General features: G+C 38.4%; 1 protein-coding gene across 1 annotated transcript; it reads left to right on the top strand.

Moving 5' to 3' along the window:
* The first annotated feature begins 2156 nt into the window (after positions 1-2156).
* On the top strand, positions 2157-26747 carry LOC134539453 (protein CASC3). The gene is made up of 11 exons (XM_063381502.1): positions 2157-2308; positions 4277-4426; positions 5375-5493; positions 6161-6382; positions 12437-12766; positions 14380-14507; positions 15153-15433; positions 18034-18148; positions 19387-19578; positions 21864-22144; positions 25211-26747. Exons 1-11 carry the CDS (start codon positions 2210-2212, stop codon positions 25490-25492), a joined length of 2199 nt encoding a protein of 732 aa, XP_063237572.1. The 5' UTR covers positions 2157-2209; the 3' UTR covers positions 25493-26747.
* The last annotated feature ends 298 nt before the right edge of the window (positions 26748-27045 follow it).

The raw sequence follows: 27045 nt of genomic DNA on the forward strand, positions 1-27045 counted from the left end.
GTCTGCTATATTTTCCGCCATCATTGTTTTACAACAAATCGCGTTTTCTTCGTGTATTAAAAGTTACCGACTCTTTTTGCCCTCAGGTCAACTTGCTCCCAACTCTTTCAACTCCCGAGGAGCACGAGAGACCTCAAGTCAAACAAACCTCATAGGTTTTAGAACTGAACACATTTTTCAGCAACTACCGTGTAACCGTACACTTTCGCGTTTGTAAACGTGTTTACATAAACATGTTCACCTGAAGTAGTTCAAGGTCCCGTGTAACCTCGCCCTTATATCGTTGATAATTTTAAAGAGTTTTCACTGGGAACCATCCACCTTATAACCATTAAAATCTCTACTCAAACATACACAACGAAACTCTGAAACACTTATAATGTTTTGACTTATTTTTACTGATAAAAAATAAAAAGCATTAAAACATATGCTTTTTACATTGTTTTTATAGATTATCTGTATACCGTTCATATTTATGAGCATCTTCCCCTCCCCTTTTCCAGACATAATGGTTTTTAAATATAAAATTAACAGTGGTACTGTGATTATATAATTAAAGATGAACAATGCACATGGCATTATGCCATCTCGCTGCCTCACAGATGCATGTAGCGACCAAATAGGCGGGACGAATGGGTACGGTTCGACACAAGTGCCACAAAGTGCAGCGAGGCCAACTGCCACCACTTCAAACGAAGAATAAACTTAGTTAAATACTCAACTTTAAAATATATGTTGTTAGCACTTAACCAATGTGGTGATGTCTGTTACTTTACTGCTTCACCATCTTCAAAAGAAAAAAAAAAGATTTCCGGACATTTGAGATACCTACACTACCTGGGAGCCATTTGCAGAGTTAGGTAAGCAAAATATAAGCAAAGACGTTGCAGGTTAATGAAATGGAGAAATACTTTACTTTACCTTAAGTAACGACGTGCAAGCTGGACTGAGTTTCAGCAATAAATTCCGATTCCGAAATGCTCCTGTCACACTACTTAAAGGCTCTTATCACACAATGGCAGTTTCCTTGCAAGGATAAGGATTCCATGGCAGCTGGTATGTATGGTTCTGTGAAAGATTAAGCGGTGTGCTGGCTGTTTTCATGGAAGGTTTTGTAATCGATAATGTTAGAATTTCTGTGGAAGGTTTGGTAGAAGATGGAGATCTTACCCAATCATAATGAAGCTGTAGTACGCCCCTAATTAAATTTTTTTTATTGAATTTGAAGGGATTGAAGTTTTTTTTAATTATTTAATCGAAACACTGTGAATATGTGGTCTGTTGAAGTAGTTAAAAGCACTGCCAACACCCATAGTCAAGGGTTCGGGACTGGTGCTGGGGATGGAGGGGAACCTATTGAGGGCTGATGTAAATTTGCTGATAGTAACATTCCAGCAGGGCACCAGGCTATCTCGTGGTGTCAAATAAAAAGTTGCTGCGTGAGTCGTCAGCTTCAGCATGGCTCACTAGGTTCGTTGGTGGCAAACCATGCGCGGAAGGTTTTCGCGGCGGGTGAAGTTTAAACAGTCGGAATAGGCCAGGTTATGCAAAAATGGTCCAAGGACACGTGATGAACGAAAGAAAAAAAAAGTTTAAGTTACCAGAGTCTAGAAATTATAAAAGATTATGGTTCCCCACTGGTTGGTACATCCGGCCTGGACTGCGACGAACTGTTGCCAAATGTTTGCTATAATATGTTGAAAGTAGTTTCTAGTCTCGTTCAGGGCACAGTTTATTAAAATGATTGGTTTTTCGTTACCTAACAGGAATTGTTTTAGGACATATTCTTGAATACAGCCTGCATGTTAGGCTTACTTCTTACCACCATGATTGTAATATTGGGTTTGATTAGTATCTGCATAATTGTTTTCAACTGTTTATTACGTAATAGTAAATAAACATTAATAACTCTTTAATTTTTTGTATTTTTATAGTCCCAGAAATTTTTCTTATGATCTGACAAACAACAATAAATTTAAAAAATACTATATGAAAACGTTTTATCCAAGATATACTTGTTATCATTTGAAATTAGTGTTGTGAGTAATTTAAAGTTATTACGTTGATTAAAAGAAATTCGGAAAATTATTTTGGCTTTTTGTTCCATCAAAGGCTGTTGATAGTACGACATTTCAATTGTTTTGCTGTTTTGCAACAAAAAAACAAATATGGTGCTTCTTGACAGGATTAAATTTATACAATAAACAAGATGGAGACGAGAAGGAGGCGTGTTAACGTTTCTAATAATTCCTCTGAATCTCATGAAAGTTTGTGTGATGAAGTTTCTGGTGTGAAAGGATCAAGACGAGTAAGTATTACAATTAGAAAGTCATGTACCTATGATCACGATTTTCGTCGTGGAATGTGAATAATATGTAGGCCACCCGGTTATGGTTTAGTGAGTCTTTCGCCCGTGTTAAGTAGAGCAGAGATCTCTGCGCATTTGCTAGGCAGGTAGAGTGAACGTATGAAGTTTCTGATAAGATGGTGCGCAGTCAAGTATTGTACATGCAATGTAAGCAGTTTGCCCTTCGGGACATGGTGAGTAGGAAATAAAGTTATATTTGGTATTAGGATTTGCAATACTAATACGGTTTTGGTTTGCGTTCAGTATAAATTTAGCATATGCCTTATCATCTGTTTTAATTTTTGTAGCCATGAATTCTGTTGGATTTGCCATAGCATGTAAATGAGTAAGTAAACCTATTAATATTTTATTGCAATGTTTACCATACGTTTTATGCATTAAAATTCTATATTATTCCTATCTAAATTTCAAATGTTTTGATACTTTCATTGACTGTTTTGGCACGGTTCTAGATCGTGATACCGGTCAAGTACGGAAACTTATTACATGTAAAACTGTGTACAAGGAAATTATCGGACAGCGCAGCTTTTTAGAACGGAAAGAAAAAAATTGCAAAACATTGTTTTCACACACTACACAAGTCCCTAAATTTACTCTGAAGGGATGGTTTTGTAATTCCTACAAGTTTGTGAAAAATTAAATTTTTATATTTTATATTACAGTACCTGTGCTTTTACGCTGCTGTCACTATTCATTGTTTACCCATGATAAATAGGAATATATTTTTTCCATATACTTTAGACGTTCCAGAATTAACCCTGCTTCTAATCTTGCCCCATTAGGTAGAAACTTAGTAGAGTAGATAAAGTAGGAATTAAGAAACCATCCCTTAAGGGTAAATTTAGGGATGCGTGTAGTGTGTGAAAACCATGTTATCCAATTTTTGTTCTTTCCGTTGTAAAAAGACACTAAGTATGTCCGAGTATTACAGTGTACAACATGACTACATGTTCATATTTCATGCTAGGGTGACATAAAAATTGGCTTTTAAATTCCGAACAACTTTTAAATAAATATGTATTTAATTTATAAAACATTCAATAAACAGTTATGAAACTTATATTATAATTTTTGAAAAATAATATGCAAAAACACTCGATTATGAAACCAAAATAATTTAGGATACTACCTCCTTAACTGGCATTCTTCATTTTGGCACATTCTGTTTTCTGGCATCTGTTGCGCTGCTTGCATTTAGATTATTTATTCAAGTGGATTCCGGCTGTTAAACTTGCCCATCAAATTGCATTATCACACTATCCAGTATTTTTAATTTGCTCTGAGTTTATAATTACAGTCAGCTTTTATTTCAGTGCAGTGTTTCTTGTATTCTTGTAGGTTATATTTTTCTGAATCACAGATGTTGGATGATATCAGAGTCTATTTTTAAACAGTAACCCTGCTCTGTAATGCTTTCATTTTAGAGATCAGCTTATTACAATTTGTTTAGATACCTTTGTACTGTGTAATCAATTTTTCTTTGTTATTCCCATTTGAAAATATATTGACATTTGTTTATTCGACCAAATTGCTAAATCTGGTATGCCTACGGTCCAGAATGTACCAGATAAAAGGATCTTTCAGTGTATTTTGTTAAGTAGAAACTGTAAACTAAGTGGTTGACATTTTCTTTATTTTTTTTGCATCACTTCATTTGTCATTATGGAAAAGGGCATTGAAAATTTAAGGTTGAAAAAAAGTTTGTAATCGTCATCTCTGCAGTGCTATAGACACCCTTCTGTACGTTGAAGTGGGCCGCCTGTGTGCGACGAGACGTTGGTTCTCCGGAAAAGAGTTTTTTTTTTTTTTTTGGAGAAATTTTCCTGTAGTTCATCAGAGAATTGTCTGCAGAACCAGAAAATTGTCCAACTGGAAACTTCCTCACTTGCATCTCCGGTTGCGACGCAGGTGTCGGAGGCGAACGCGAGCGGCGAGAGCTGCGCGGACGACGGGCGCGCGCACCGTGCCTCCAGCCACTCCACGGACGGCGCGGATGACGATGACGATCTGAGTGACAGCGTCATCATCGAGTACGAGCGCGAGGAGGGAGATGGCCAGGTGCACCGTCTGTCTGTCACTCTCGTCACCATGACTGGCTTTTCCCCCTGTCTCCTGAATAATTGTGGGATTTCTCTGCGGAGATTAAAATATTTTTACATAAAGTACAGAATAATCATGATGATTTTGATGATGATGATGTTGTCAGTGGCGTAGCCAGGATTTGTGTATGGAGGGGTGTTAAGAAGCATGGCCCACCCCCGTATTAAAGTGGGGGGTCCAGGGGTTATTCCCCCAGGAAAATGTGGATTTTAAGGTGTAAAATAGTGCTATTTTAGCAGTTTTCGGTACTTAAATTTAAATATTGTAATGGTAAAAATTTTATTAATTTTAATATGAAATTTGTTTCAGTGATGAATAAGAAATTAATTAAAGATTTTCTGCTAGGGGGGGGGGGGTGTTTAAACTCCTAACCCCCCCCCCTCCCCCCCCGGCTACGCCCCCGGTTGTTGTTGTTGTTGTTGTACGGAATATTCTTCCTAATGTCAGGTGACTGACTAAAACGAACAGCTATTTTGATGTTTCAAAATTTTTCTTTCTAATTTACTCTGCAATTCTAACGTTAACCTTTATGAATGGTTTTAATTTTATTTTATTTTGTGATCTTAAATTGGTTTTAATATCTTTGATTTTGCAAGTTTGTTTACAGCCAACGGCAGTCATCGGCAAACAGGTGATTGCTAATGGATGGCTGGATAAATACTAAAAAAAATTTTAAAGTACGGAATGCATTGGTTGCTTTTGTTTGTTTGCATAGTACTGTATACATCATGCGGGTTACTTAAGTGACATGTAACTAGTAATAATAATGTGTGGGTTTTTGTTGTCTTTGTAATATTGCAGACAATGAAAGCAACACTCATTCACATTCAATTTATCACAGTGTAGTTTGTACCAAAGTTCTTTGCTGAAAGTACTAACATTGCGTGTTTTTTTTTTATTGATAAGGAGTGCGTCCCGCCCAAAGAAAAGAAACTTGATGATGACGAAGACAGAAGAAACCCTCAGTACATTCCGAAGAGGGGAACATTCTACGAACATGACGATCGGACCGTTGCTGGGGATGAGTAAGTTTCGTCTATTTGAAAGGCCGATTGGATGTTGAGTTAGTTTTTGGAGTCAGAATTGTTTTATTGACGTATTTCGGGGTGTTTTACAGGTCATGATAGTCATGGTCACGAAAAAGTAACGATCTAAAGGACTGGTGATGAAGTTGGTAGAAAATTCCTGAAATAAACAGTAACAGTGCAGAATTTACAAAATATTAGTTTCCAGAAGCTTTTTGCTGACCTTTTTTTTTAGTTTCACTTTGTATTTTAGTCAAACATTAAATGTAAATAGGCCTACCTGGAGACTGTTTACTTAAATCATGTTGAAAAAAATCTCCGAAGAAGGTTTTAGTTTTCTAACATAAGAATCGACACATTCCTGCAAGTAAATAGTAGATCTTTGTATTATGTTCAATTTGGCTTTTCATATATATAAAAATGACCCTGGTTTAAAAAAAAGTGCTAAGAAATTTAAAGGTCCAGGAAAAGTTTAGAAATTATTTCACCAAGTTTTTGCAAACACTGTGTATTTGTAATGTTGGTTACAGTAGGGTACTACATGATATTAACGGTAGGTATGTGTATTTGTTAACATGATAAGAGTAGCTCAATGAACACGTTTGACATATTGTTTTATCTTCGGACCAGCGGTCGGTATCGACAGCACGTGACACTCTCACCGCAGGGACGTGGAGGCGGCCCCGGAGAGCGAGGTGGAGCGGGCGGCCAAGGACGGGCCGGCGGACAAGAAGAAGGTGTGGAAGGAGCACGAGAGCAAGTGGGACCATGACAAGTACATAGAGGACGAGCAGGCACCCAAGTCGCGGGAGGAGCTCGTCGCGATGTACGGCTACGACATCCGCTGCGAGGAGGGCCCTCCGCGGGCCCGGAGACGCAGGCGCTACGGGTGAGCGTCTTCCCCGGCCCCCGGTGCAGCGGTTCTCGGACTTTTTTTGGATCCTGAAAATGATTGCAGGCACACCACACAGGGGCGTAACCGGGGGGGGGGGGGGGAGGGGGTTTAGGGGTTCAAACCCCCTCCTTAGCACAAAATCTTTAATTAATTTCTTATTCATCACTCAAACAAATTTCATATTAAAATTAATAAAAATTTTACCATTACAATATTTGAATTTAAGAACTGAAAACTGCTTAAATAGCACTGTTTTACACCTTAAAATCCAAATTTTCCTGGGGGAGGACCCCCGGACACCCCGCTTTAATACGGGTGCGGGGGGGGGGGCATGCTTCTTAACACCCCCCCCCCCCCATACACAAATCCTGGCTACGCCACTGACACCATATACAAATTTCTAAGAAATATGTTACAATTACAGTCAAAACTCGCTCGTACGGCCCCCGGTTCATACGTACACCTCTGTCGTACGTATAGATTTCAGAAACCGTGAAAAATGAGGCAAAAAATTAAAAAAAAAGTTAAAAAATATGAAAAGTGTAAGAAATACGTTAAAGTTTATTAAAATACAGTCGTAACCTGCAGCGTTTATAACAAATATGTGCTACATAAACATTGCATCACAGTAAAAAAAATAAAAAGCCGCAAATTGATGGAAATTTACCGTCAATAGTGCGGAGAAAGGACATTGTACTCGGTCAGCGGTTGTTACGGCGCGGCGTAGCCGCCGGCTGGCCTCTTTGTTCCCTGAGCTGCGCATGCACAGTATAACTCACAGAACGCTCCGCCCAGACTTGTGACGTTCCATCAGCAGCCAGCCAATATATGCGAGCTTAGCAGAAAAAAATATAAACTCCACCTCCCGTGTACCAGTTTTGTCCAGTTCTAATACCAGTTTATTGGTAAACGCACCAGTTTTCTCGCTGCCGTGACATGTTCAAGTTTACGTTTATCTTGATGTCTTGATACCAATGATTAATTATTTACAATCCCCAGAAATAAATGGTTAGTTAAAAAATATGCATCAACTGTGTAATACTTCTTAAATGATAAAATACGTATAAAACAGTTACAAGACACCGCTCATTTTATTTTGTGAAGATTATATCTCATACGTACCAGTATTTCGGCTAAGTTATGAAATAAATACAGTATCAGACCTTACAAGCAGCCACGTAATATTCCCGTTTCGTTCATACATTCGTGAGTTTACGTTTTTCCCTCGTGCATTTTAAATCGTCTTGTGCTATAATTACTCGGACTTAATGCTACTCTTAAAACTGACTACGATTTGGATTTTGGTTGGATTACTTTGGATTTCTTTTTCTTGACTTGGCAACGAATTTCACCTGGATTTAGATTTTTTGTTTCATTACTTGGATTTATTTTGCTTCGGTTTTTGAAGACCTTCGCTACTTTTTGGACACTCATTTAGTACATCATGAGCGGAAGCAAGAGAAAAGCTATTACGCTTATGGAAAAATACGAAATAAAATAAACTTTTCTTTAAAATATATATATTTTGCGATTTAAAATGCTCTTTGCAGCCTATAAACGTTACTTTTTTCGTGATGTTTTTAGGCCTACTAAATAATCTTATCTACATTTATAAAGAACCCACTGTAATTTTTTTATTTGAGGAAATATGTTATGCGTTAATTATTATTATTTTATTGATATAAAATATCTAAAAATATAAAAACACGGCGTACGATACTGCCTTCATAAGCTGTATATTTGGCCTAAACATAGTGTTGTCTTTTTTTTTTTAATGCTTGATTAGCTCAAGTGTTGTTTCTGCATGAATAGGATATTTTTTCGATCGAAAATACACCAGCATAATAAACATACGTACATGTAAAAAATTTACTTGTTTGCCAAAGGCACATGTACGTGCCGTGTATAGAAACGGCAACGGCAATTCATTTCCCGTGGCAGCTAGAAGGGGGGGGGGGGGTACCCACAAATGGACATAATTTGGCCTCACTGGTTCGTACGGACAAATTTTGGAGAACCGTGAGTGTACGTAATATCGAGGTTTGACTGTAGTAGTTTTCCCACAATTGAGACCTTTTACCCCCATAACTAATATTTGCAATGTATATTCGACAACCTTACAAACTAAATAATAGGAACCGTAGATATCTGAGCAAATATTTTTTTAATAAAAGTTAATGCAACAAACACATTCTAACAGAAGTAGCAGATATAGTTCAGTTACATTTAATTCCAAGTTATTTTCTTTAGTTCAATTTGAGGCGTACAGTATCATGATCTAGATGGACAGTATCCTCTTTGGAGGGATTATGAAAATGCATTTGATTTTGAAAGGTTTAGGTTTATCTTTAAGTTTATCAAACACCCCTTTACCTTTTTATCTCATACACCAACTTAAAAATTACATTGGCCATACTTGCGTGCCTACCAAATCATGGCAAAGCAATCAGTGGTTCAAACATTATCATCAGACAAAGTCACATACCAACATACAAACTTATACAAACAAACACTGATCGTTCTAAATGATACGTAGACCTTAAGTGGTTACACGCCTTCTGTGCAACGTGATGTGTGTAAATAATTGCCTGCTGCTGCGAATAGTGATGGGCGATAGAAAAAAAAAACATACCGATCCAATTACCGGTATATTTCTTTAACAGATCTGAAAACTGATTTTTTTACTTTTTTTGTAGAGTATCACAGAGAAAGTCTCCAAATATTCAGCATTTTTTATATAATAAGCCAGTACCTTAATAGAATTACTTATTATAAGGATTTTTGGGTGAATTACAAAATAAAAGTACTTTATCGCATAAAATTTGTGCATAGCATTTAATACACATTATGCCTTTCGTTAATTTAACAAACACAAAATTCAAAAATAGAAAAAATTGAAGTAAACGATGCCAATGTAACTTTTGACATGTACAGTGAAACTCTGTTAAGACGTTTTTCAAGGGACTGTCGAAAAGAAACTTCTTAGCTGGGAAAACTTCTTACAAGGGAAAAGGAAACTATCCTCTTTTTCATAGCTTACTATCAGTATAATTGAACAAATTTACAAATGGTATCAATTTCTAGTGAAAAATAGAGCCTAAAACTATATAACGAAACAAAGATTAAATTTCCTATTTGTGAAACTAATTCCTACTTGCATTTACGTATATTGAATAATTAATGTTTACACAAAACAGTACAATATTACATGTTCTAAATTAAATTTTTTGAAAAAAGTGATCCAGTGTTGTTTGCTTGGAGTTCTTCTCAGTTTGCTTCATTATGAAATTTTCAATGAGCCAGACACTTTGCCAAATGTTGTCTGGCACGTTTGCAGTTCCTTGAACGAAGTCCCGCAGCCCTTCCAGATGCACTAAGGCATCAGAACAGGTTGGTTTTGATGGTGCTCTTGGTTCACTTTCCTCATCCTCTTCATCTTCGTCATCATCTTCTACTGCAGTCACATCACTGTTGCTGCTGCTGCTTGCTATTGCTTCAGCACTCTGAGGCTCACAAGGCAGAACGTCACTGTCAGCTTCAACATAATCATCAAAACTACAAGTGATTTGTAGTTTGCTTTGCAAACTTTTCCATGCATTATTGCACGCACCCTCATCGCCACCATCACCCTCATCGCCACCATCACCCTCATCAGTTGGGGCTACAGTGTCACCTCCAAAGCCTGCCTTCTTGAAGCAGTTGGCAATAATGGTTGGGTCCAACGAATCCCAAGAAGCCGCTAGGAAATGCAGTGCATCTAATATAGACACTTTGTAGGGTGGAGAGTTGGGTGTGTTGTGGTTCATTTTTGTTATTAGTCTGCACACCAGTCTCTTGCGATAATACTGCTTTAGGACCTTGATCACACCCTGATCCATGGGTTGCAGAACTGACGTGGAATTAGCAGGAAGAAACTGAATTCTCACATTCCTCAAGTTCGCCACATTCTTCGGATGGGCAGGGCAATGGTCCATAAACACAATTATCTTTCTGTTTTTTACTCCCATTTTGGCATCCAGGGAGTGCAAATATTGTTCAAAGATGCTGCAAGTCATCCATGCAGTTTTATTATTTGTGTACCTACATGGTAAAGTTTTCACATTTTTAAAACATCGTGGATGTTTTGCCTTCCCAATTACAAAAAGTGGAAGCTTCTCGGACCCATCCATGTTGGCCCCCACAAGAACAGTCAACCTCTCCTTGCTCTGTTTACCCCCATGACAAGCCTCTCCTTTTAAAACAAATGTTTTGTCAGGCAGCATTTGAAAAAAGAGGCCGAACTCGTCAACATTGAAGATGTCCTTCGGTTCATACTCGGATATAATTTGAGGCAATAATATTTTCCAGGCATCTATTGATTCTTTACTCACACTCTCAGACTCTCCACTTATTGCCCGGTACACAATGCCAGTTCTATTCTTAAATCGGTCAAGCCAACCATTCGATGCTTTAAACTCAACATTAAGTGTCAAAGCAATCTGTTCTGCTTTTTCTTTTAAAATCACACCACTCAATGGGATGTTTTGTGCACGTTGTTGTTTAAACCATTCAAGCAATGGTTTTTCTATCTCGTCATATTTTCCACTCTTCCTCTTCTTACAGGTCGATGAAATATTGCCAGCCTCGGAACGTATTTCTTCTTGTTTGGCAACAATGGTATTAAGTGTTGATGGTGGTATTCCCAACTCCTTAGCGATCGCCACTCGTGGAACCTTGGGATTAGAATTAACTTTGTTTATAATGTCCAGCTTTTCTTTTAATGACAACGCTTTGCGTTTGATTCCAATCTTATTTAACGCCATTATTATGAAACTAAAACATATTTTGTATCACCTTCTAAAAAAAAAAAAAAAAAAATTAAAAAAAAAAAACGTAACACTCGTGCAAGACGACGCTAACGTAATTAGCGGGAATCTGTGGCGGTAACACTACTCGGCAGTCGGCAATAGACAGAATCGCGTGTTGCAGCAATCGGCGTGGGGAAGCCTACAACTCACATAGTTTCAGTTCCCTCAGAAAATTTCCGAAGTATTGCGTTTTGGTATTAAGCCGCTAAATCATAAGTTTCCAATGAAAACAAACATGTTGTGACTGACCTAATCTAACCCTTTGATTTTTTTAATTTCGATATTTGAGAGAAATCCGAAGTTGCACGAACGTGGTAAGGAACTGAAACTATGTGAGTTGTAGGCTACCGATCGGCGAGTTACCCATATCGATAGTCAGCTACAGGCGCGCACTCTATTCGGCCATCAACCTAACCAAAAATGATGCCAACCGGCGAGCAATCGACGTGAATAATCGACTTCGTGCGCGCACTCTGTACGGGCATCAACCAAACTAACACGATGGCAACCAGCGCTTCCTACATGTTAATTTTTATACGCGACTGGCGTTAAATGTGAAACGACTAAACGAGTCCTAAAGAGAATATACTTGTCAACCAATTACGTATTTTTAACTTAAAAAATATAACGGTGATTTCCCAATAAATAATGCCTTTAAACTTAAAAAAAAAGATCGTTTCATACGGGAAACTAATTTTACAAGGATCGTCTTACACGGAAAATAATAACCTACATCATATGGAGAAAATGGCGGGACCGAAGCATTTGATCGTATGAAACGGGAAATCGTATTGTGCGGGATCGTTTTAAACGAGTTTCACTGTATATGGAAAGTATGGGTGACATCTGAATGAATAAAGTTATGGTACATTTTTCCATGGGTATTGGTTTTTTTCTTTTCGTATATCGCACCCTGAGTACAAGACTATCGTAACTAAAAAAATTGAGTTTATGAGATATTTTTACCATAAGCAGGAAAATATCATTATCTAGGCACTGCAAGACTATCGCAATATAATATTTACTTTTACGAGACTTATTTGCAAGCAAATAATGTAGTGTTGCACTCTGGAAAACATTATATAAGAATATGTGCAAGACAATGGCATCTGAGTTGTGATAGTATTGCACTGATATGAAAGGTAGTATCGGAGATCCAGAAAGTGGTGAGTATCGGGGGGATGCTGACGGTTGCGGACAGGCGCGGCCCCAACAAGTACACCCGCAACTGGGAGGACGTGGAGGCCTACGGCAAGCCGGCGGCGGCCGCCCCGAGGAGGGGGGGCCGGGCGGGCAGGCAGCGGGGCGGGGGCCGGCCCCATGGCTCGGAGGGGGAGGAGGAGGAGTTCCCCCCGCTGGCGGGGGCCGGGCCGGAGGAGCAGCCGGCCCCGGGCGGCGGCGAGGTGGTGCTCCGGACGCTGACGTACAGCAGCCGCCTGGCCGCCGGCGACGGCAAGGGAGGAGGGGGCGACGTGTTCCCGCCCCTCCCCGCCGAGCAGTCTGCTTCAGCGGGGTGTCCACAGCCTGGGAGGTAAGGGAAAAATTCAGGGGAAGGTGGAATTAGTCAATGAAAGTCAGGGAATCTACTTCAAATATGGGAAAAAGTCATGGAAATTCCACAGTGATGATAATAATAATGTCTGCAATCACTCAAGACTGAGAAAAAAAATTATTATTTTGGTTTTTTTTTTTAAATATATTAATATTATCATACACACTATAAAATGGCCTATGCCTCTCTTATATGAGGCCAGCTGTGGGGATGGTGGAGGCTTGAATTTCTTTTTTTTTCTTCTTCTGAAAATTGGAAAATATTTTAATTTTTTATAAAAAATTAGGGAAATTCAAGAAATTTTTTTTTGTTGAGGCCTGAATGTTTCGTGATTGCAATAAACTAAAAAAAATAACACTTTTTATAAAGCATTTGAAGTTTAAAATGCGGTTTTTTCATCTTTTTTTTTTTTATCTTTTCCACACATTACCACCAAAATAGGTCTCTCATTTTAAAATTTTAAAGTTTTGACATTGTTTTTGGCAAAAAAAGTATCTTGAAAACATTGCATCGAAGAGAAAAAAATGTGTGGAATGAAACTTGTTAAAAATTTAATTATAATCACAATATTCTACTAATTTTTTTGTATCTTCCAACAGTTTTAATTACATTGGCAAATCTGTACATGCCTTGCTGTGCGACTGTTTTGAACTTATTTCACTCTTATCTTCAAGCCCTTTAGAACACCATCAGCTATGGGGAAGAGCTTAATTCAAATACTACATGCTCTGCCTCTAAACTAAAACGCTATGCCATTTTTACTGCCTCCAAAAATTGCATGGTGTTCTGCAGTAAGATACAACATTTTTACAAAACAGAATTTCTGTGAAGTTATGTGTATGCAATAGCAGGAGGTTGTAATTTTTTTTTTTTTTTAAGATTCTATGTCATCAAGCAAAATCACACGTAAAATAAATTAGATTTATTTTTGGTGAGTTTTGTTAAAAAAAACACTGCTTTTAAGAAAAAAATTAAGCCTTAGTTAAAGAAAAAGTAAAGCAGCTTTCCAGAAGGAATAACGTCAGTTAGTACTTGCACCAATTAAAAAAAAAGAAATTATATACATATGTATGTTAGCTGTATCTGAACATCTTTAGTTGTGAGAAACTGAAATAACGTAGCATGAACTTATCTCTCTGTACATTGTAGTTTCCGGCAGTAAGGCGACATCAGATTTTCAGAACTGAAAATTTGGAAGTAAATTTTAACGTTCATGAAAGATGTAAGGCCACTCTTTCTCATGCGTGGAAGCTGCACAAACATGTTTATTTACTTTAAGGAAATTTCAATTTCAAAGAGTAATGAGGTACAACGGTAATTCAGGTTTTATTTTCCTTCTAGATAATTTGTTTATTACATTATGATTTGTACCAAATACTATACAAATTCAATAAGTCAGTAAATCAACAGATTTGCACTTTTTTTTTTAAAATGCAAGCAATGAAAATATCTGTTTTTTAAACAGTTGCATTTAAAGAAATTTTGTAAATTTCTTTTTAGGAACTTTAATTAGAAGGTTTGCGACTATCAAGAGAGCTAGTTGTATATGTATTTACAGTAAATTTACGTCATAACTGTATGAAATTTTGCAGAAGTGAAGAAAGGGTGTCTTCAGGAATTAAAGAAAATGCCCTAGAAAATGTCTCAAACGCGTGGAAGAAAAGTGGCGGGCCTGGTCGCAAAGAAGAAGCGGGATTGCAAAACGCAAGCACCGTGCGAGGTTCGTACAAGAATTTTTGCCATGAGGCTTTTCACTCGCTCAGTCTTTGTTAGCACGCATTGTTCGTGGCACACTAGGAAGGCATTTATTTACCTTCTTATTTTTTTTAAATTTATTTATTTATTTATTTATTTGAATTTTGTTACATGCGCACCAACAGTCCGGGGACTTTAGTGGTGGGCACGACGTATACAAAATTTACACAAATACATAAAGAAACAAGAAACAAAGGACAAGACATCCATACAAACAGACAACACAAGGACAAATACAAATATAATACTTAAAATAATAATTAGTAAAAAGTAGTAAGGTAGTAAGCAGCAACAGCAAGACATAAAAATTCAATAGAGTACAATAATGTAAACATGAAAGAGAAAAAAAAAAATGATAACTATAATATTAGTATGAGGATATAAATTACATCAAATACTTTAAAACATAGCTCTGTTCGCAATTGATTTGACTTGGTGTTGTGTCTGTTATAGTTTGTAACGAGTCTATAAATAAGATCATTCTTGTTCAAAAAATAGTATATAAGCTGGAAAAGAGGCGAGAATTGAATTGGGGGATTCTCAATCTGGTGTTCTCATTTGTGGCCGTAATTCAAAGAAAGCCAAGAAGCGGTAGGGCTGCGTTGTGCAGGGACGGAGGGTTCGAGAGACGAGGAGCCGAGCGGGCGGAGGAAGGCCGGCGAGGCTCCCCACGTCCCGACGGAGGCCCCGTGGCGCGGGGGCAGGGGCCGGGCCAGGCAGCCGGAGGCTCTGCCCCCCGCGGCCCCCCCGACGTTACGGGGGCGGGGAAGGGGCCTGCGGGGCAGCCGGGGGCGCTCTGCCGTGGCGGGCCGGCCCGGGAGGAGTGCCTCGGAGACCCGGGCGCCCCGTCACGGCGGCGAGGGAGCGGAGCCCTCGGTCAACCACGTGTGGGTAAGTGTTCCTGTCTGAGGCAGCTTTCGGTGTTCCGCTGCATCTGGCAATTTCATGATGCAGTGCTGTACTAGCGACTTTGCTGTTTGTTGAACACAAATATATAGTTTTACGGGGAACACCAAAGAAAAGTTAGCTTAGTGTACAATGGTGTTCTAAAAAAGTTTTAATAAGCTGCTCTAAAAGAAACAAAAATTATACATGACCTATTTTTGCTTAAAAAAATTCCCTGATTCTGCTGTCTTTTATCGCATGATCGTCGCAAGCGCGTGATCGTCGCACCCATGTTTTATGCCGTCAAAATTGGTATAAAAATAATTTCTCGCGTAAACTCGCATGATGTTTTCGGTCCCGCTAGTAGATGCCGAGCGCTTTGTGTAGATGTCTTTTCCGTATAAAACAATGTATTTTAAAGTAGAAATCTAATATTTATTCGGTCATTACCACTTACTTAATTAATTTATGGAAAAATACAAAGTTGTCTGACGTGTAAATTTTCTTATAAAGACGTTTTTAATAGTTATTTCCTTTATCTGATCGTCTGCATCGCCGCGGTGTAGGTATCTTTTCCGTATAAAATGATGTATTTTAAAGTAGAAATCTAATATTTAATTTCTGTCATTATCACTTATTTATTTAATTAACGGAAATACGAAGTTGTCTGACGTGTAAATTTTCTTATAAAAACGTTTTTAAGCACTATTTCCTTTATCTGATTGTCTGCGTTGCCACGGCGTACCACTTATATAAATGTAGCCAGCGCATCATTCATGTTTGGTTATGTTGCTTCCCGTATAGAGCGCGCGCACGTAGTCGAATATAAATATCTCGCCGATTGGATGCAACGCGCGCTCTCTGTCAGGTGCCGAGTTAAATACATTTGATAGCCCGCATTCTTTCGTGGCAAGTGTGTACTATGACACATTAGTTCACGTCAGATTCAAGTGTCTTGCGTTCGCGTTAAGAGTTTTGGTTTTTCTATTTAAATTTGAAGAAAGTTTTAGTTTAATGAATTATTAATATAGATTGTTTGGCGTGCTCTTGTATACTCCACCTTTTTTAAATAAACGTACTTTCCATGAACAAGTTTTGTTTTTATGAATAACTTTACCTAACAAAAATTTTTTTTCCCGCATAATCGTCGCACCCCTACTTTTCAATCTTGATTTTAGAATAAAATGTGTGACGATTATGCGAGAAAACATGGTACTTTACTTCTGTGATTCAGATCTCTTTTTACAAAATATCATTTCAGAAATGTAACCAAAAAATGGTGAAATGCAACCCAATAGAAAACAGGAAAAACTGTACTGAAATGAAAACCGTTGCTGGCAGCTAGGTTCCACGCCTGAAATCTACTTGAAAAATTCAGAATGCAATTGGCTCTATTGATTCCAGAATACAGAACGTGCCAAACCAGCGAACCATACAATACCAGATTAAAGATTCACTGTATTTGGGGAAATAAGCCTGTTTGCATGTCAGAAAACTGAAGTATTTACTCAGAGACTTTTTCACTGTATCTAGGAAAGAAGCATGTCTTTATATATGTTTAAAAAACTCAAGAATTTATTCAATCTTGAGAAAAAAATTTTCTGTCACATTTTTTGACAGAATGAAGCAGGGTAATGCATTATCCCCATTGCTATTTCATATAGTGTTAGAGAGAATTGTGATGAGAGGAGAAGGAAATACGAAGGCCATGCTATTTACTGATGATTTGGTGTGGAGAGTAAGGGAAAGGGAGGTGCAAGAGCAACTAACAGCTTGGAGTGAGGAAATGTGGTACGAGATTCAGCACTTAAAAAAGTGAAGTGATGGTCATGATGAGGAACAAAACTGGAGTAAGGAAATGCTTTGAATTAGATGGTGTGGTGTTGAAACGGGTGGAAACGTTTAAGTATCTAGGGAGTGTAATGGAGGGAGGAGGCAAAACCAAGTAGGAAATACGTAGTAAGGACAGGACAACTAGGAGATACAGTCTCAGAGTGGGTGAGAGATTTGGTGTGGAAGTGGGAGGTGCCATTAAAATGCAAACAAGCGCTGTGCAATACCTACCTTGTGCCCGTAGTCACTTAAGGAGCAGAGACTTTGACTGTAGACAAGAAAGATGCTGGTAAGATCAGAGCAATAGGAATTAAGTTTATTGGAAGCATGTTGGCAATCACGAGGCGAGACAGGATCAGGGATGAGATAGTCAAAGCAGAGCAGGAGTACAGGACTAGAATGAGATCATTGAAAAAGCATGAATGAAATCGTATGGCCATGTCCAGAGAATGGGAAAAGAGAGGCTGCAGAGTAAAATGATGGAGTTGAAGTACACAGGAAGAAGACCTCAAGGAAGACCAGGGGGAGGTGGGAAGAGCAGATAGTTGGAGTGCAGGAGAGAGGAGAAGACTGAAATAAAGTGAAGGATGAGGAATGGTGGAGGGGTAAATGGAAATGGAGGCATCTTAGTTTGCATGTTTTTTCCCCCTTCGTATTGATGCCCGTAGAGAATGTTTGCTCAACCATATTTATTGGTTTATACATAAAACGTAATTGTAGCATCTGTACAGTAGGTTGAAGTAGGATGTTAATCGAACGTTCATTTCATGCAGGTGAACAGTCAGATCATCATGCCTACACAGGATGACCTCACTAAAGAAATGTCTGGCATGTTGCTGACCGAAGAACAACCACAGCCCAACAATCGGGACTATCAGCGCAGATCAAGTAAGTTGTTTTTGAAACTTTGCAATTTTCTGTTTGCTTCCTAGCAGTTGTAATAAATTAAATGTGAGCAGGCATTAAAAACCATTCAGAGTCTGCTTCAAATTAATTTGGTGTTCCATGTAATTTAAAATTTCGTACAAAGTTTATGCTAAAGGGTTGATCGTTTTTAAACGATAATGTTGTGTGTCCTTTTGAAATGATGGGACTTGATGAATTTTAAAAATAACGCTTGACCATCAGCACTGAAATAAATGCCAGTATTTAGAGGCAAGTTTCATGTTCAAATGTTCTTGGGGTAATTGGAATAAAAAAAAAAAAAAATCACGCACACACACCCGCAACCCAACAACACTTATTTTTAAAATTTCAAAACTTAACTAATTTTTAATTTTAATATATTTGATGAATTTTTTTTTAGTTAATAATTAATTAATTTTATAGTTTCACATGTGAGGACAAGATTTAGCTGAAAAGCAAACCATTAAATCTTGTTTCTCGAGTAATGTTTAGGGACTGGAAAAATATGCCTGTTCGGTAATCCTCAGAACAGACTCCATGGTCACTTCTGGTCTCAAACCAATGTCCTATGCTCTTTGGCTTCTAAAATTTGTGAGTCTCTGGATTGCTTATTATTCTGCCCTCCTCCATGGTGCACAGGAATGAGCACAAACTCTTGAAGGTGCAGCGACAGGTACAAGAGTTTGTGTCGTGGATAGAATCCATGCCCGGCTGAAAAGCATGGGGAATAGGTATCCGGTCACAGGAATATTAATACTCAAAATTGTTACAAGGTCCCATCTTTAGAATGAGATCGACTTCTCGGGGGGGGGGGGGGGGGGGGGGGGGGGTGCCGCCATGGGATGGGTCGTAAAGCGGCTGTGTGTGTGGCGTGGGCGCCAGGGTGTCCACAAGGGAAAAAATATTTCGTACCAACTTAGGCGAGAAAAAAGTACTAGATTTAAAAAAAAAGTGCTTAATTATAATTTGTTAATGGTTTTAACAATTTAGGAATTTTATTATGACATTGCAGAGCTCTAACTTGAATATATAACACCAAACACACACATACTTTCCATAGTTTTTAAAAATAATTACGCTTAATAATAAAACATTGGAGTTACTGTAATAATATTATATTAAAGAAAAAAGTACTAGATCTGTACTAGACCACTAAAAAAGTTATAAAAGTGCTAGATCTGGTACGAAAGTACTAACTGCGGAGACCCTGGTGGTCGCAGAGAACGGCCAGAGCTTCCAGCAGAACGGGGAGCGCAGGCAGGCGGTGGTGCCGCCGCGACTGCAGGACAGCACTGCCAACCGTCCCAAGCGCTACTCCTCCCTGCGGCAGAGGGGGGCCCCTGAGGCGGCCGGGGGCATCGCCCAGCAGCCGCCCCCTCCCTACCCGCAGCCCCACGGCTTCTACCAGCAAGGTGCGTGCCCTATGACTAGAGACCTCCAGGATAGACTCCAATATCCTCTACACACTCGGGCAAATGCCAACTGTTCATTGTCTGCTGACCTGCGAGTCGTCTCGACTGGGTGGCCTGTGATTCGACACTTCTATGAGTGATGGTCTCTAATTGGCCCTCAGTCCTCCAGATTAACAGTGAACCAATGACAATGCAGCACTAAGGTATAATTATTTGAATTTTAGCATAACGCGAAATGAACCCGCGTATTTTCCGGGTCTCTACCTATGACCCATTCATTCTGTTCTGCTCTCCGGACTTTGCTTTTTCTTTTACTTTTTTTTTTTTTTTTTTTTTTAATCGAGAAGAAACGTTCTATGTTGGTGACCAAATTCCGGAAAGTTGGGGAAGGTTCGAATTTGTCGGGGAAAGTCAGGAAATTTAATTGAAATTTTGGAAAAGTCTTGGAAATTCCCCAGGGATAGTAATTTGAGGGGAAGATGTCTCATACCTAGAGGCACGATTATATGGTAATGCGCGATAAAACGAAATAACACCGAAAATCGCTTGAAAACACGAAATAAAACGAAATTGTGCGAAATCCGCAATATGTCACGAAATTTCGTCTATCCTGATTATTTAAGTTTTTTTTTTCCATTTTGTATGGACAATTCACTATCTTCAGCACAATAAAATTTTTCTGACAGTAACTAGCAGCCATATATATTATATGCGACGGTGATTCATTATAGATTTTAAAATGAAGTCTCGGAATTAACGTAATATTTTCTTTAAACGGTAATCTTGTGTACCATAATAATTTAAGATGTTGATAACTATGATACAATGGCCGCCGTTCACTTTCTGTAAATACAAAAATAACAAACGTCCAAAATATGTTTTTCTAAGATTACGTTTTTAATCATTAAAATATTACACACTAAAGCGCATTGCTTTTACTGTTTATTTAAAATAAAGTACGTAGGGTACGAAAATAAAATTAACCCTGCTTAACGTAACGATTGTAAATAATAAAAAGTACATGTTTATGTCGGTATTAATTTTCACGTACGTATGTTGGTATTCGGTATGCGTTTGTATTTGCATCTATTCTCCATTGTTTTGATATTTCCAGCACGGCAAGTTTTTGCGTATTAAGAGGTTAAATTCTTCCTATGTGATTAAAAATTTTTTTGATAATGCCTAAAACGAAGGTTTCTGCCAGTAACCGAGAGAATTTTCCAGCGAAGGATTTTATTTCAGTGATAAAATTTTAATGTACACATTCTGTAACTGCATGCTAGACTACGAGAGACGCGATACGCTTGTGAAACATGTCGCGAGTGAAAAACATAAGCGTTTGAGGCAAAACTCATCTGTTAAACGACATCCTTGTCTAAGAGTCTTTAATGCCATTAATTTGCTGTTCAACCCAAGAAATGTGAGTAGGGTTAGCATAGAAGATGCAAACCTACAGAAGTCTCTGCATAACTTGCCTTCTGTTTCCCATATTCCCATTGATACATTCATACATGGCTATGTTGCTTTCAAAAAATAATTGAGGATGAACTTTCATAGCCAGAAACTAGCCAAATTGATGTTGCAAAGGTACTTTGCTTCCTTAAAGGGGACTACAGTGAATTTGCTCAAGCCAGTTTAAGGGCAATCTGGTTCCCAACATCAATAGTGATGCAGAACGTTCATTTTCCAGGTACTCACTGGTAGTTAGTGACAGAAGACAACGTCTCACTCCAGAAAATGCGGAAAATTTAACTATGATAGCATTTCAATAAAACCGTCTTAATAGTAACTTTGGAAGTGCTTAATTGTGTAATTTTGTAGTGTATGTGATTGTAATTAAGTCGTGAAATTTTTAGTAGTTATTTAAAAGTTTGAATTTATGAATTTGCAAATGAATTTAATTATCTATGAATTTTCAAATGAACTTAATTGTAATTAGATCATGAGGTTTTAGTGTTTATTAATATTTGTTTTAATAAATTTGCATGTCGTACAGAAAAGCAAGAAAATTTTGCAGTGGGTATTTTGAGCAAAAAAATAAAACCATATAACACCGAAATCTTTATTTCTTTACACCGAAATTTGTCTTAAAATAACACCACAAAATCTTGACTCTACTCATACCCAGTCTACCATCACCCAGACTGTGAAATCATTTCTTTTTTTTTTTTTTCAGATGTTGTTTTAGTTAATTGTCATTACACACCTATAATATGGCGTGTGTAAGGTAATTTTGGGTATATAATAATGGTTTCTTGTATATGCCATGTGTGACTGCGTTCCAGGCTACGTGCAGCAGGCGGTGTACGCGGAGGCCCCGCCCCAGCAGCCGAGCGTCGTCCGGCCGGCGGCCACCACGCCGCCCCTCCAGCTGCCCCCCGCCTACGTGCAGCCCCCGCCCTACCCGCCGGGCCAGCCATTCCTCCCCGCGCAGGTCATCGCAGCGGCCGCGGCGGCCCAGGCTCCCTACCCGGGGGCGCCCCTCATCAACTACGTGGCGCCCGCCCCCCCGGGGCAGTTCCCCCCGCCGCCGTACCCGCCCTTCCAGCACTCCTTCGCGCCCGTGGTCAGTACCCCACGCTTGCTCGTGAGAGACAGGGACAACCTGTGAAACTGTAATGACATTGAAACGTGTGTTAGCATCCCCTTTTAAAACTGACTTGCCGGTATGTTCGAGAAACACAACAGAAATACCGTATTTACTCGCATATAGGTCGCCATCGCAGATAGGTCGCACCCATAATTTGAGGTCTTGAATTTGGTATTTAAGATTCCCCCCATATAGGTCGCACCGGTAATTCATTACACATACGCATTGCACCACAGTAAAAAAAATTTAAAAAAAGGGCCGCAAATTGATGTAAATTTACCGTCAATAGCGCGCAGTGCACGGAGAAAGGTCATTGTACTCGGTCAGCTGCTGTTACGGCGCGCCGGCTGGCTTTCTTTGTTCACTGAGGTGCGCATGCGCAGTATAACTCACTCTATGCTCCGCCCATCAGCAGCCAGCCAATAGACGCGAGCTTAGCGGGAAAAAATATAAGCTCCACCTCCCGTGTACCAGTTTTGCCCAGTTCTAATAACAGTTTATTGGTATACGCACCAGTTTTCTCGCTGCCGTGACATGTTCAAGTTTACGTTCATCTTGATGTTTTGATACCAATAATTAATTAATTACGATCCGCAGGAATAAATTGTTAGTTTAAAAAATATGCGTCAACTGTACAATACTTCCGAAATTATAAAATACGTATAAAACAGTTACCAAGACTCCGCTCATTTTATCTTGTGAAGTTTGTCTCGTACCAGTATTTAGGCTAAGTTGTGACATAAATACAGTATCAGAACTTAACAATCTGCCACGTTTATACATTCGTGAGTGTACGTTTTTCCCTCGTGCATTTTAGATTGTCTCCTGCTATAATCACTTGGACTTTTGCACGCCTAGGCTTAAATTATTACATGTTTAGAAATAAAAGCAACTTTTCATGTTATAAAATATGTATATTTTGCGATTTAAAATGTTCATTGCCGACTATAAACGTTACGTTTTTCACTATGTTTTTAGGGCTACTAGCTAATCTTATCTACTCTTTAAATACCCATTGTATTTTCTGAGTTTATGGTTTTTACGTGACGTAAATAGCGGGATGGATTCGATTTTTGAGACGTAATTCGCGTGAAAGTATTGTATTGGACTAAATGGGAACTAAACGGGACCAGAAGAATATAGTGCAAATAACGGGAAAACGTAAATAACGGTAACGTAAATAAGGGGTTTCGCTGTATGTGTACATTGTAAATAAATTTTCCTATACCTATATAAATTTGTTTTTCGCATTTTAAAGCAAAATATTGCAAAAAAAATTTCCTCAAAAATTTTTAAAAAATTTTTCTTCACATGTAGGTCGCACTTCATTATTTCCCCATCAAATTTGGTAAAATTGCCGCGACCTATTTGCGAGTAAATACGGTAACTCAAACATTCACGAATGGTTAAAATTTTATTAATTTAGTATGTAGCTCAGCACAACATAGTAAGAAAAATTAGATTGAAAATTAATTATGTTCACCACTTGGTAATGCTCTTCTTGTCTCATGTTTACTTTAAAATTTTTGATATATAGTTAAAAACACACACAAATTTTAGCAGACATATTTTTCGTTCAAAGTGAAAAAAAGTCTTGTACCACTGTAAAATTGTCTCTATTTTGGTTGAAAAAATTAATTACTTAGTATTTTGACGCACGCACGCGCGCCCACACACTTGCACACACACACACAGAGAGAGAGAGAGAGAGAGAGAGCAAGAGGGAGAGGGGGGGGGGAGGGAGAGAGAGAGAGAGAGAGAGAGAGAGAGAGAGAGAGAGAGAGAGAATTCAAAACTGAGCACTAAATAAACATAAAATCTTGTCTCTATAGTGAGTGAGCATCTCTTCCCCTCCCTACTAGGTGAACCTAGTTTTCAATTCACAGGCAGTGTCAGTACAGAATTTTCTATTGGTGTTGCAGTTAGCTGGTGGGTTTTACTTGGAGTATGCCCATCCCCCAAACAATACATTTCTATCTCATTTCATTCTTTATTCATCTTTAATCCCCTCAATGTTGATGGGATGTGGAACCTTAATTAATTATTTGTTTATTTGCTGATATATTTATGTATTTATAAGCAAATGGAAAAAAAATATCACAATTCCACACAAAGGTTTTGAAGATTGTATTTCCTTTGCTGTAGCAAGTGTTTTTGGTGAACTGTGAAAAAAATATTTTGTTATTTAGAGGTACAAATACATAAGGTTATATATAGTGTTTTGGTGGGACCTAGCAGCTGCCTCATTATAACGAGAATTTAATCATAGAGTATTTTGTACGAGGTTTTACTGTAATAAATATTGCAGCTAACACATTTCTTTAAAAGTATTGATTTAATAAGTTCATAATATTTATGAAAGCATTCATTCCAAGAATACTTTTGATCATTGGGAAATGTTAAAAGAACCTGGAAAAAAAAATTTGTATTTTTACAAAAAAAAATGTAGAAAATAACCCATTGAAGGGTTCTTCAAGGAAAACTTTTTATATTTATCACGAGCCTTTGAATTTGTTAAGTGCAATTTTAAATATTTGTTGATCACATTTTGTTTTGTACTAAACCATAAATTTGAAAATGAGATTGGAAAAAAAATTGATACTTTTGCGTTAAGAGGAAAATTAAAATTGGTGGCAGACAAAGATTTACCTCAAGCCAAGTGTGATTCTGATTACGAACAGACACAGGTTGATGATAACTAGAGACCCGGAAAATTCGCGGATTCATTTAGTCGCAAGCTAGAATGCCAACCTCCACCCTCTCGCACTGTGTTCATGATTGGCCCGCAGTTATCTGGACACGCCCGTCTACGACCGTGAGCCAATGATGCCCAGCTAGGAGAGAAGTAAGCGAATCAGGTAGTGCCAAATAACAAGGATAAAAATGTTCTCGCTAAGAAATCAACCAATGGGAAAGTAAACATGGGTCAAGCACACCTATAACTTTGAATTCTATCCTGAGGCGAGAAGAATCCGCGAAATTTCCGGGTCTCTAATGATAACGCAGGACTGAAGCAGGTGTGCACTGTGTCTCCCCGCGCAGCCGCCCGGCCCCCCGGCTGAGCTGTACCAGCCGCAGGGGGGTATCACCTACTACAGTCCCGAGGAGCAGGTGATGGCCCGGCCCGCGCCGACGCAGAAGAGGCAGCGGGCGGCCATCCCGATAGTCCCGCCGCCCGAGAAGGCGGAGGCGGTGGATGGCATGGCGGGCGGGGACAACCCCGCCTTCAACCGCGAGGGCGACAAGTACGAGGACTGCGGCCAGGAGTACCACCGCGAAGGGACCGGCGAGCCCCCTCCCGCAGAGCAGGGCGCCCAGGCCTGACGACCTCGGTCGCCGCCGACTCCGCGAGGAAGGCGGGTTTCTCCCCGAGAACGCCCGACAATCACGTCTCTCTCTGTGTGACCACGGAGAGTCAATTCTGCCGTTATGTGGAAGATGCCTGCACCGCTGACTTGCGGCCGTAAGTGCAATGCTGTAGTTTCACACCACTGTATTTGTTTACAGTGCATTCATCGTTTTCTTTTGGAACTGGTGTGCTATTTTTCTGGTGAGATGCTTACACAATACTAGTTCTTTAATAAATCCTGTACACGTTCTGGTTTAGTTGGCAATGCCTTAGTTCTATAAGGGCTCTGCAGGTACTGATTTGTTTCTTTAAGGTGAGCGACGCCATTTGAGCTTTGTTGCTGAATATGTTAAGGTGTAAAGTTTGTGATGTCTGAGGTTTACGGTAGGCTAATTTATTAACGTGCATTGTACAGGTCGAGGATGGGCATTTTATTTTAAAAAATGTGATTAAGTAAGTATTGGGTTTAGAAATTTTGATGTATTTTTCGCTTAACTATAAAATTTTATTTTTAAAAACATACCAATTAAGTGTAATCGTTCAGTTATGTTCTTAGGGGTATGTTGAATGACTTGTCATAGTGGTAGCAGAACAGGAGCATTATCAATAACTGAAATCAACAAATCATTGAGAAGAACGAAGAAAACATTTTACAGGGCAGCTCAATGGAATCCAATATAGTGATGGACTAATATTCATCAGACAAAATATTTACTTTAATCAATGCTGTAGCGACTCTAAAAACTTGAGAACGATGAACAGGCAAAACTGTTTTACAGAGGATCTGCTGTTAAAATATATTTATAATTTTACTGTACCTAACAACCTATTTGGTAATGCAAATATAGATCCAGATTGGAACTAAAAACTGTTTTTAGGCATATAACTAATCCTAGTATGTATTCTTGTATCAGAAACCTGTGAATGATTTAAAGTTTTTTTAATATTAAATTTTAGCCTATCACTGTCACACATTAACAAAACAATTGATTGAAGTTTGGTGAGAGTGCAATGCAATGAAAGTTTCAGAGCTTTTAGTAAAATATAAAGAAAAAACAAGGATTAACTTTTATTTGTATTAATATTATTCATTGTCAATTGACCCAATATTTTTATGGTCACAAATTTATACTGACTTGACTGCAAGAGAGTTTCCCACTGTCACTTGTGATGTGAAGGAGTATCTTGTGTGTGGAGAGAGAGAAAATAAACTTACTATCATTGCTGTAAGTAGATTGTGAGGTACTGATGTTAAAAAAAAAAGTTATGTACTTTATTACATGTGAAAATCTGATTTAACATGCTCATGTGTGGAATGGCTAATTTACAACCTTGTTCTAAACAATTGATTATTTTTCAATGTTTTTTCTTTAGTTACTAAGCTGGTGGAAAAAAAAAAAAAAAATATATATATATATATATATATATATATATATATATATATATATATTAATTCAGTTAATTTATGTAGTATTATTCGACTGCCATTCTAAGTGTGAACTGTTATTTATTGATGCCTTAAACCCAT

Source organism: Bacillus rossius, chromosome 15 (assembly GCF_032445375.1).
Source record: "Bacillus rossius redtenbacheri isolate Brsri chromosome 15, Brsri_v3, whole genome shotgun sequence".
NCBI classification, from domain to species: domain Eukaryota; kingdom Metazoa; phylum Arthropoda; class Insecta; order Phasmatodea; family Bacillidae; genus Bacillus; species Bacillus rossius.

Excerpts from the sequence above, each read along its gene's own strand:
- LOC134539453 (XM_063381502.1), top strand. The coding sequence starts at position 2,210 with ATGGAGACGAGAAGGAGGCGTGTTAACGTTTCTAATAATTCCTCTGAA. Across the intron at positions 18,149-19,386 it reads GGACTATCAGCGCAGATCAA|AGAACGGCCAGAGCTTCCAG; the intron begins GTAAGTTGTTTT and ends TGGTGGTCGCAG. Across the intron at positions 19,579-21,863 it reads CCACGGCTTCTACCAGCAAG|GCTACGTGCAGCAGGCGGTG; the intron begins GTGCGTGCCCTA and ends ACTGCGTTCCAG.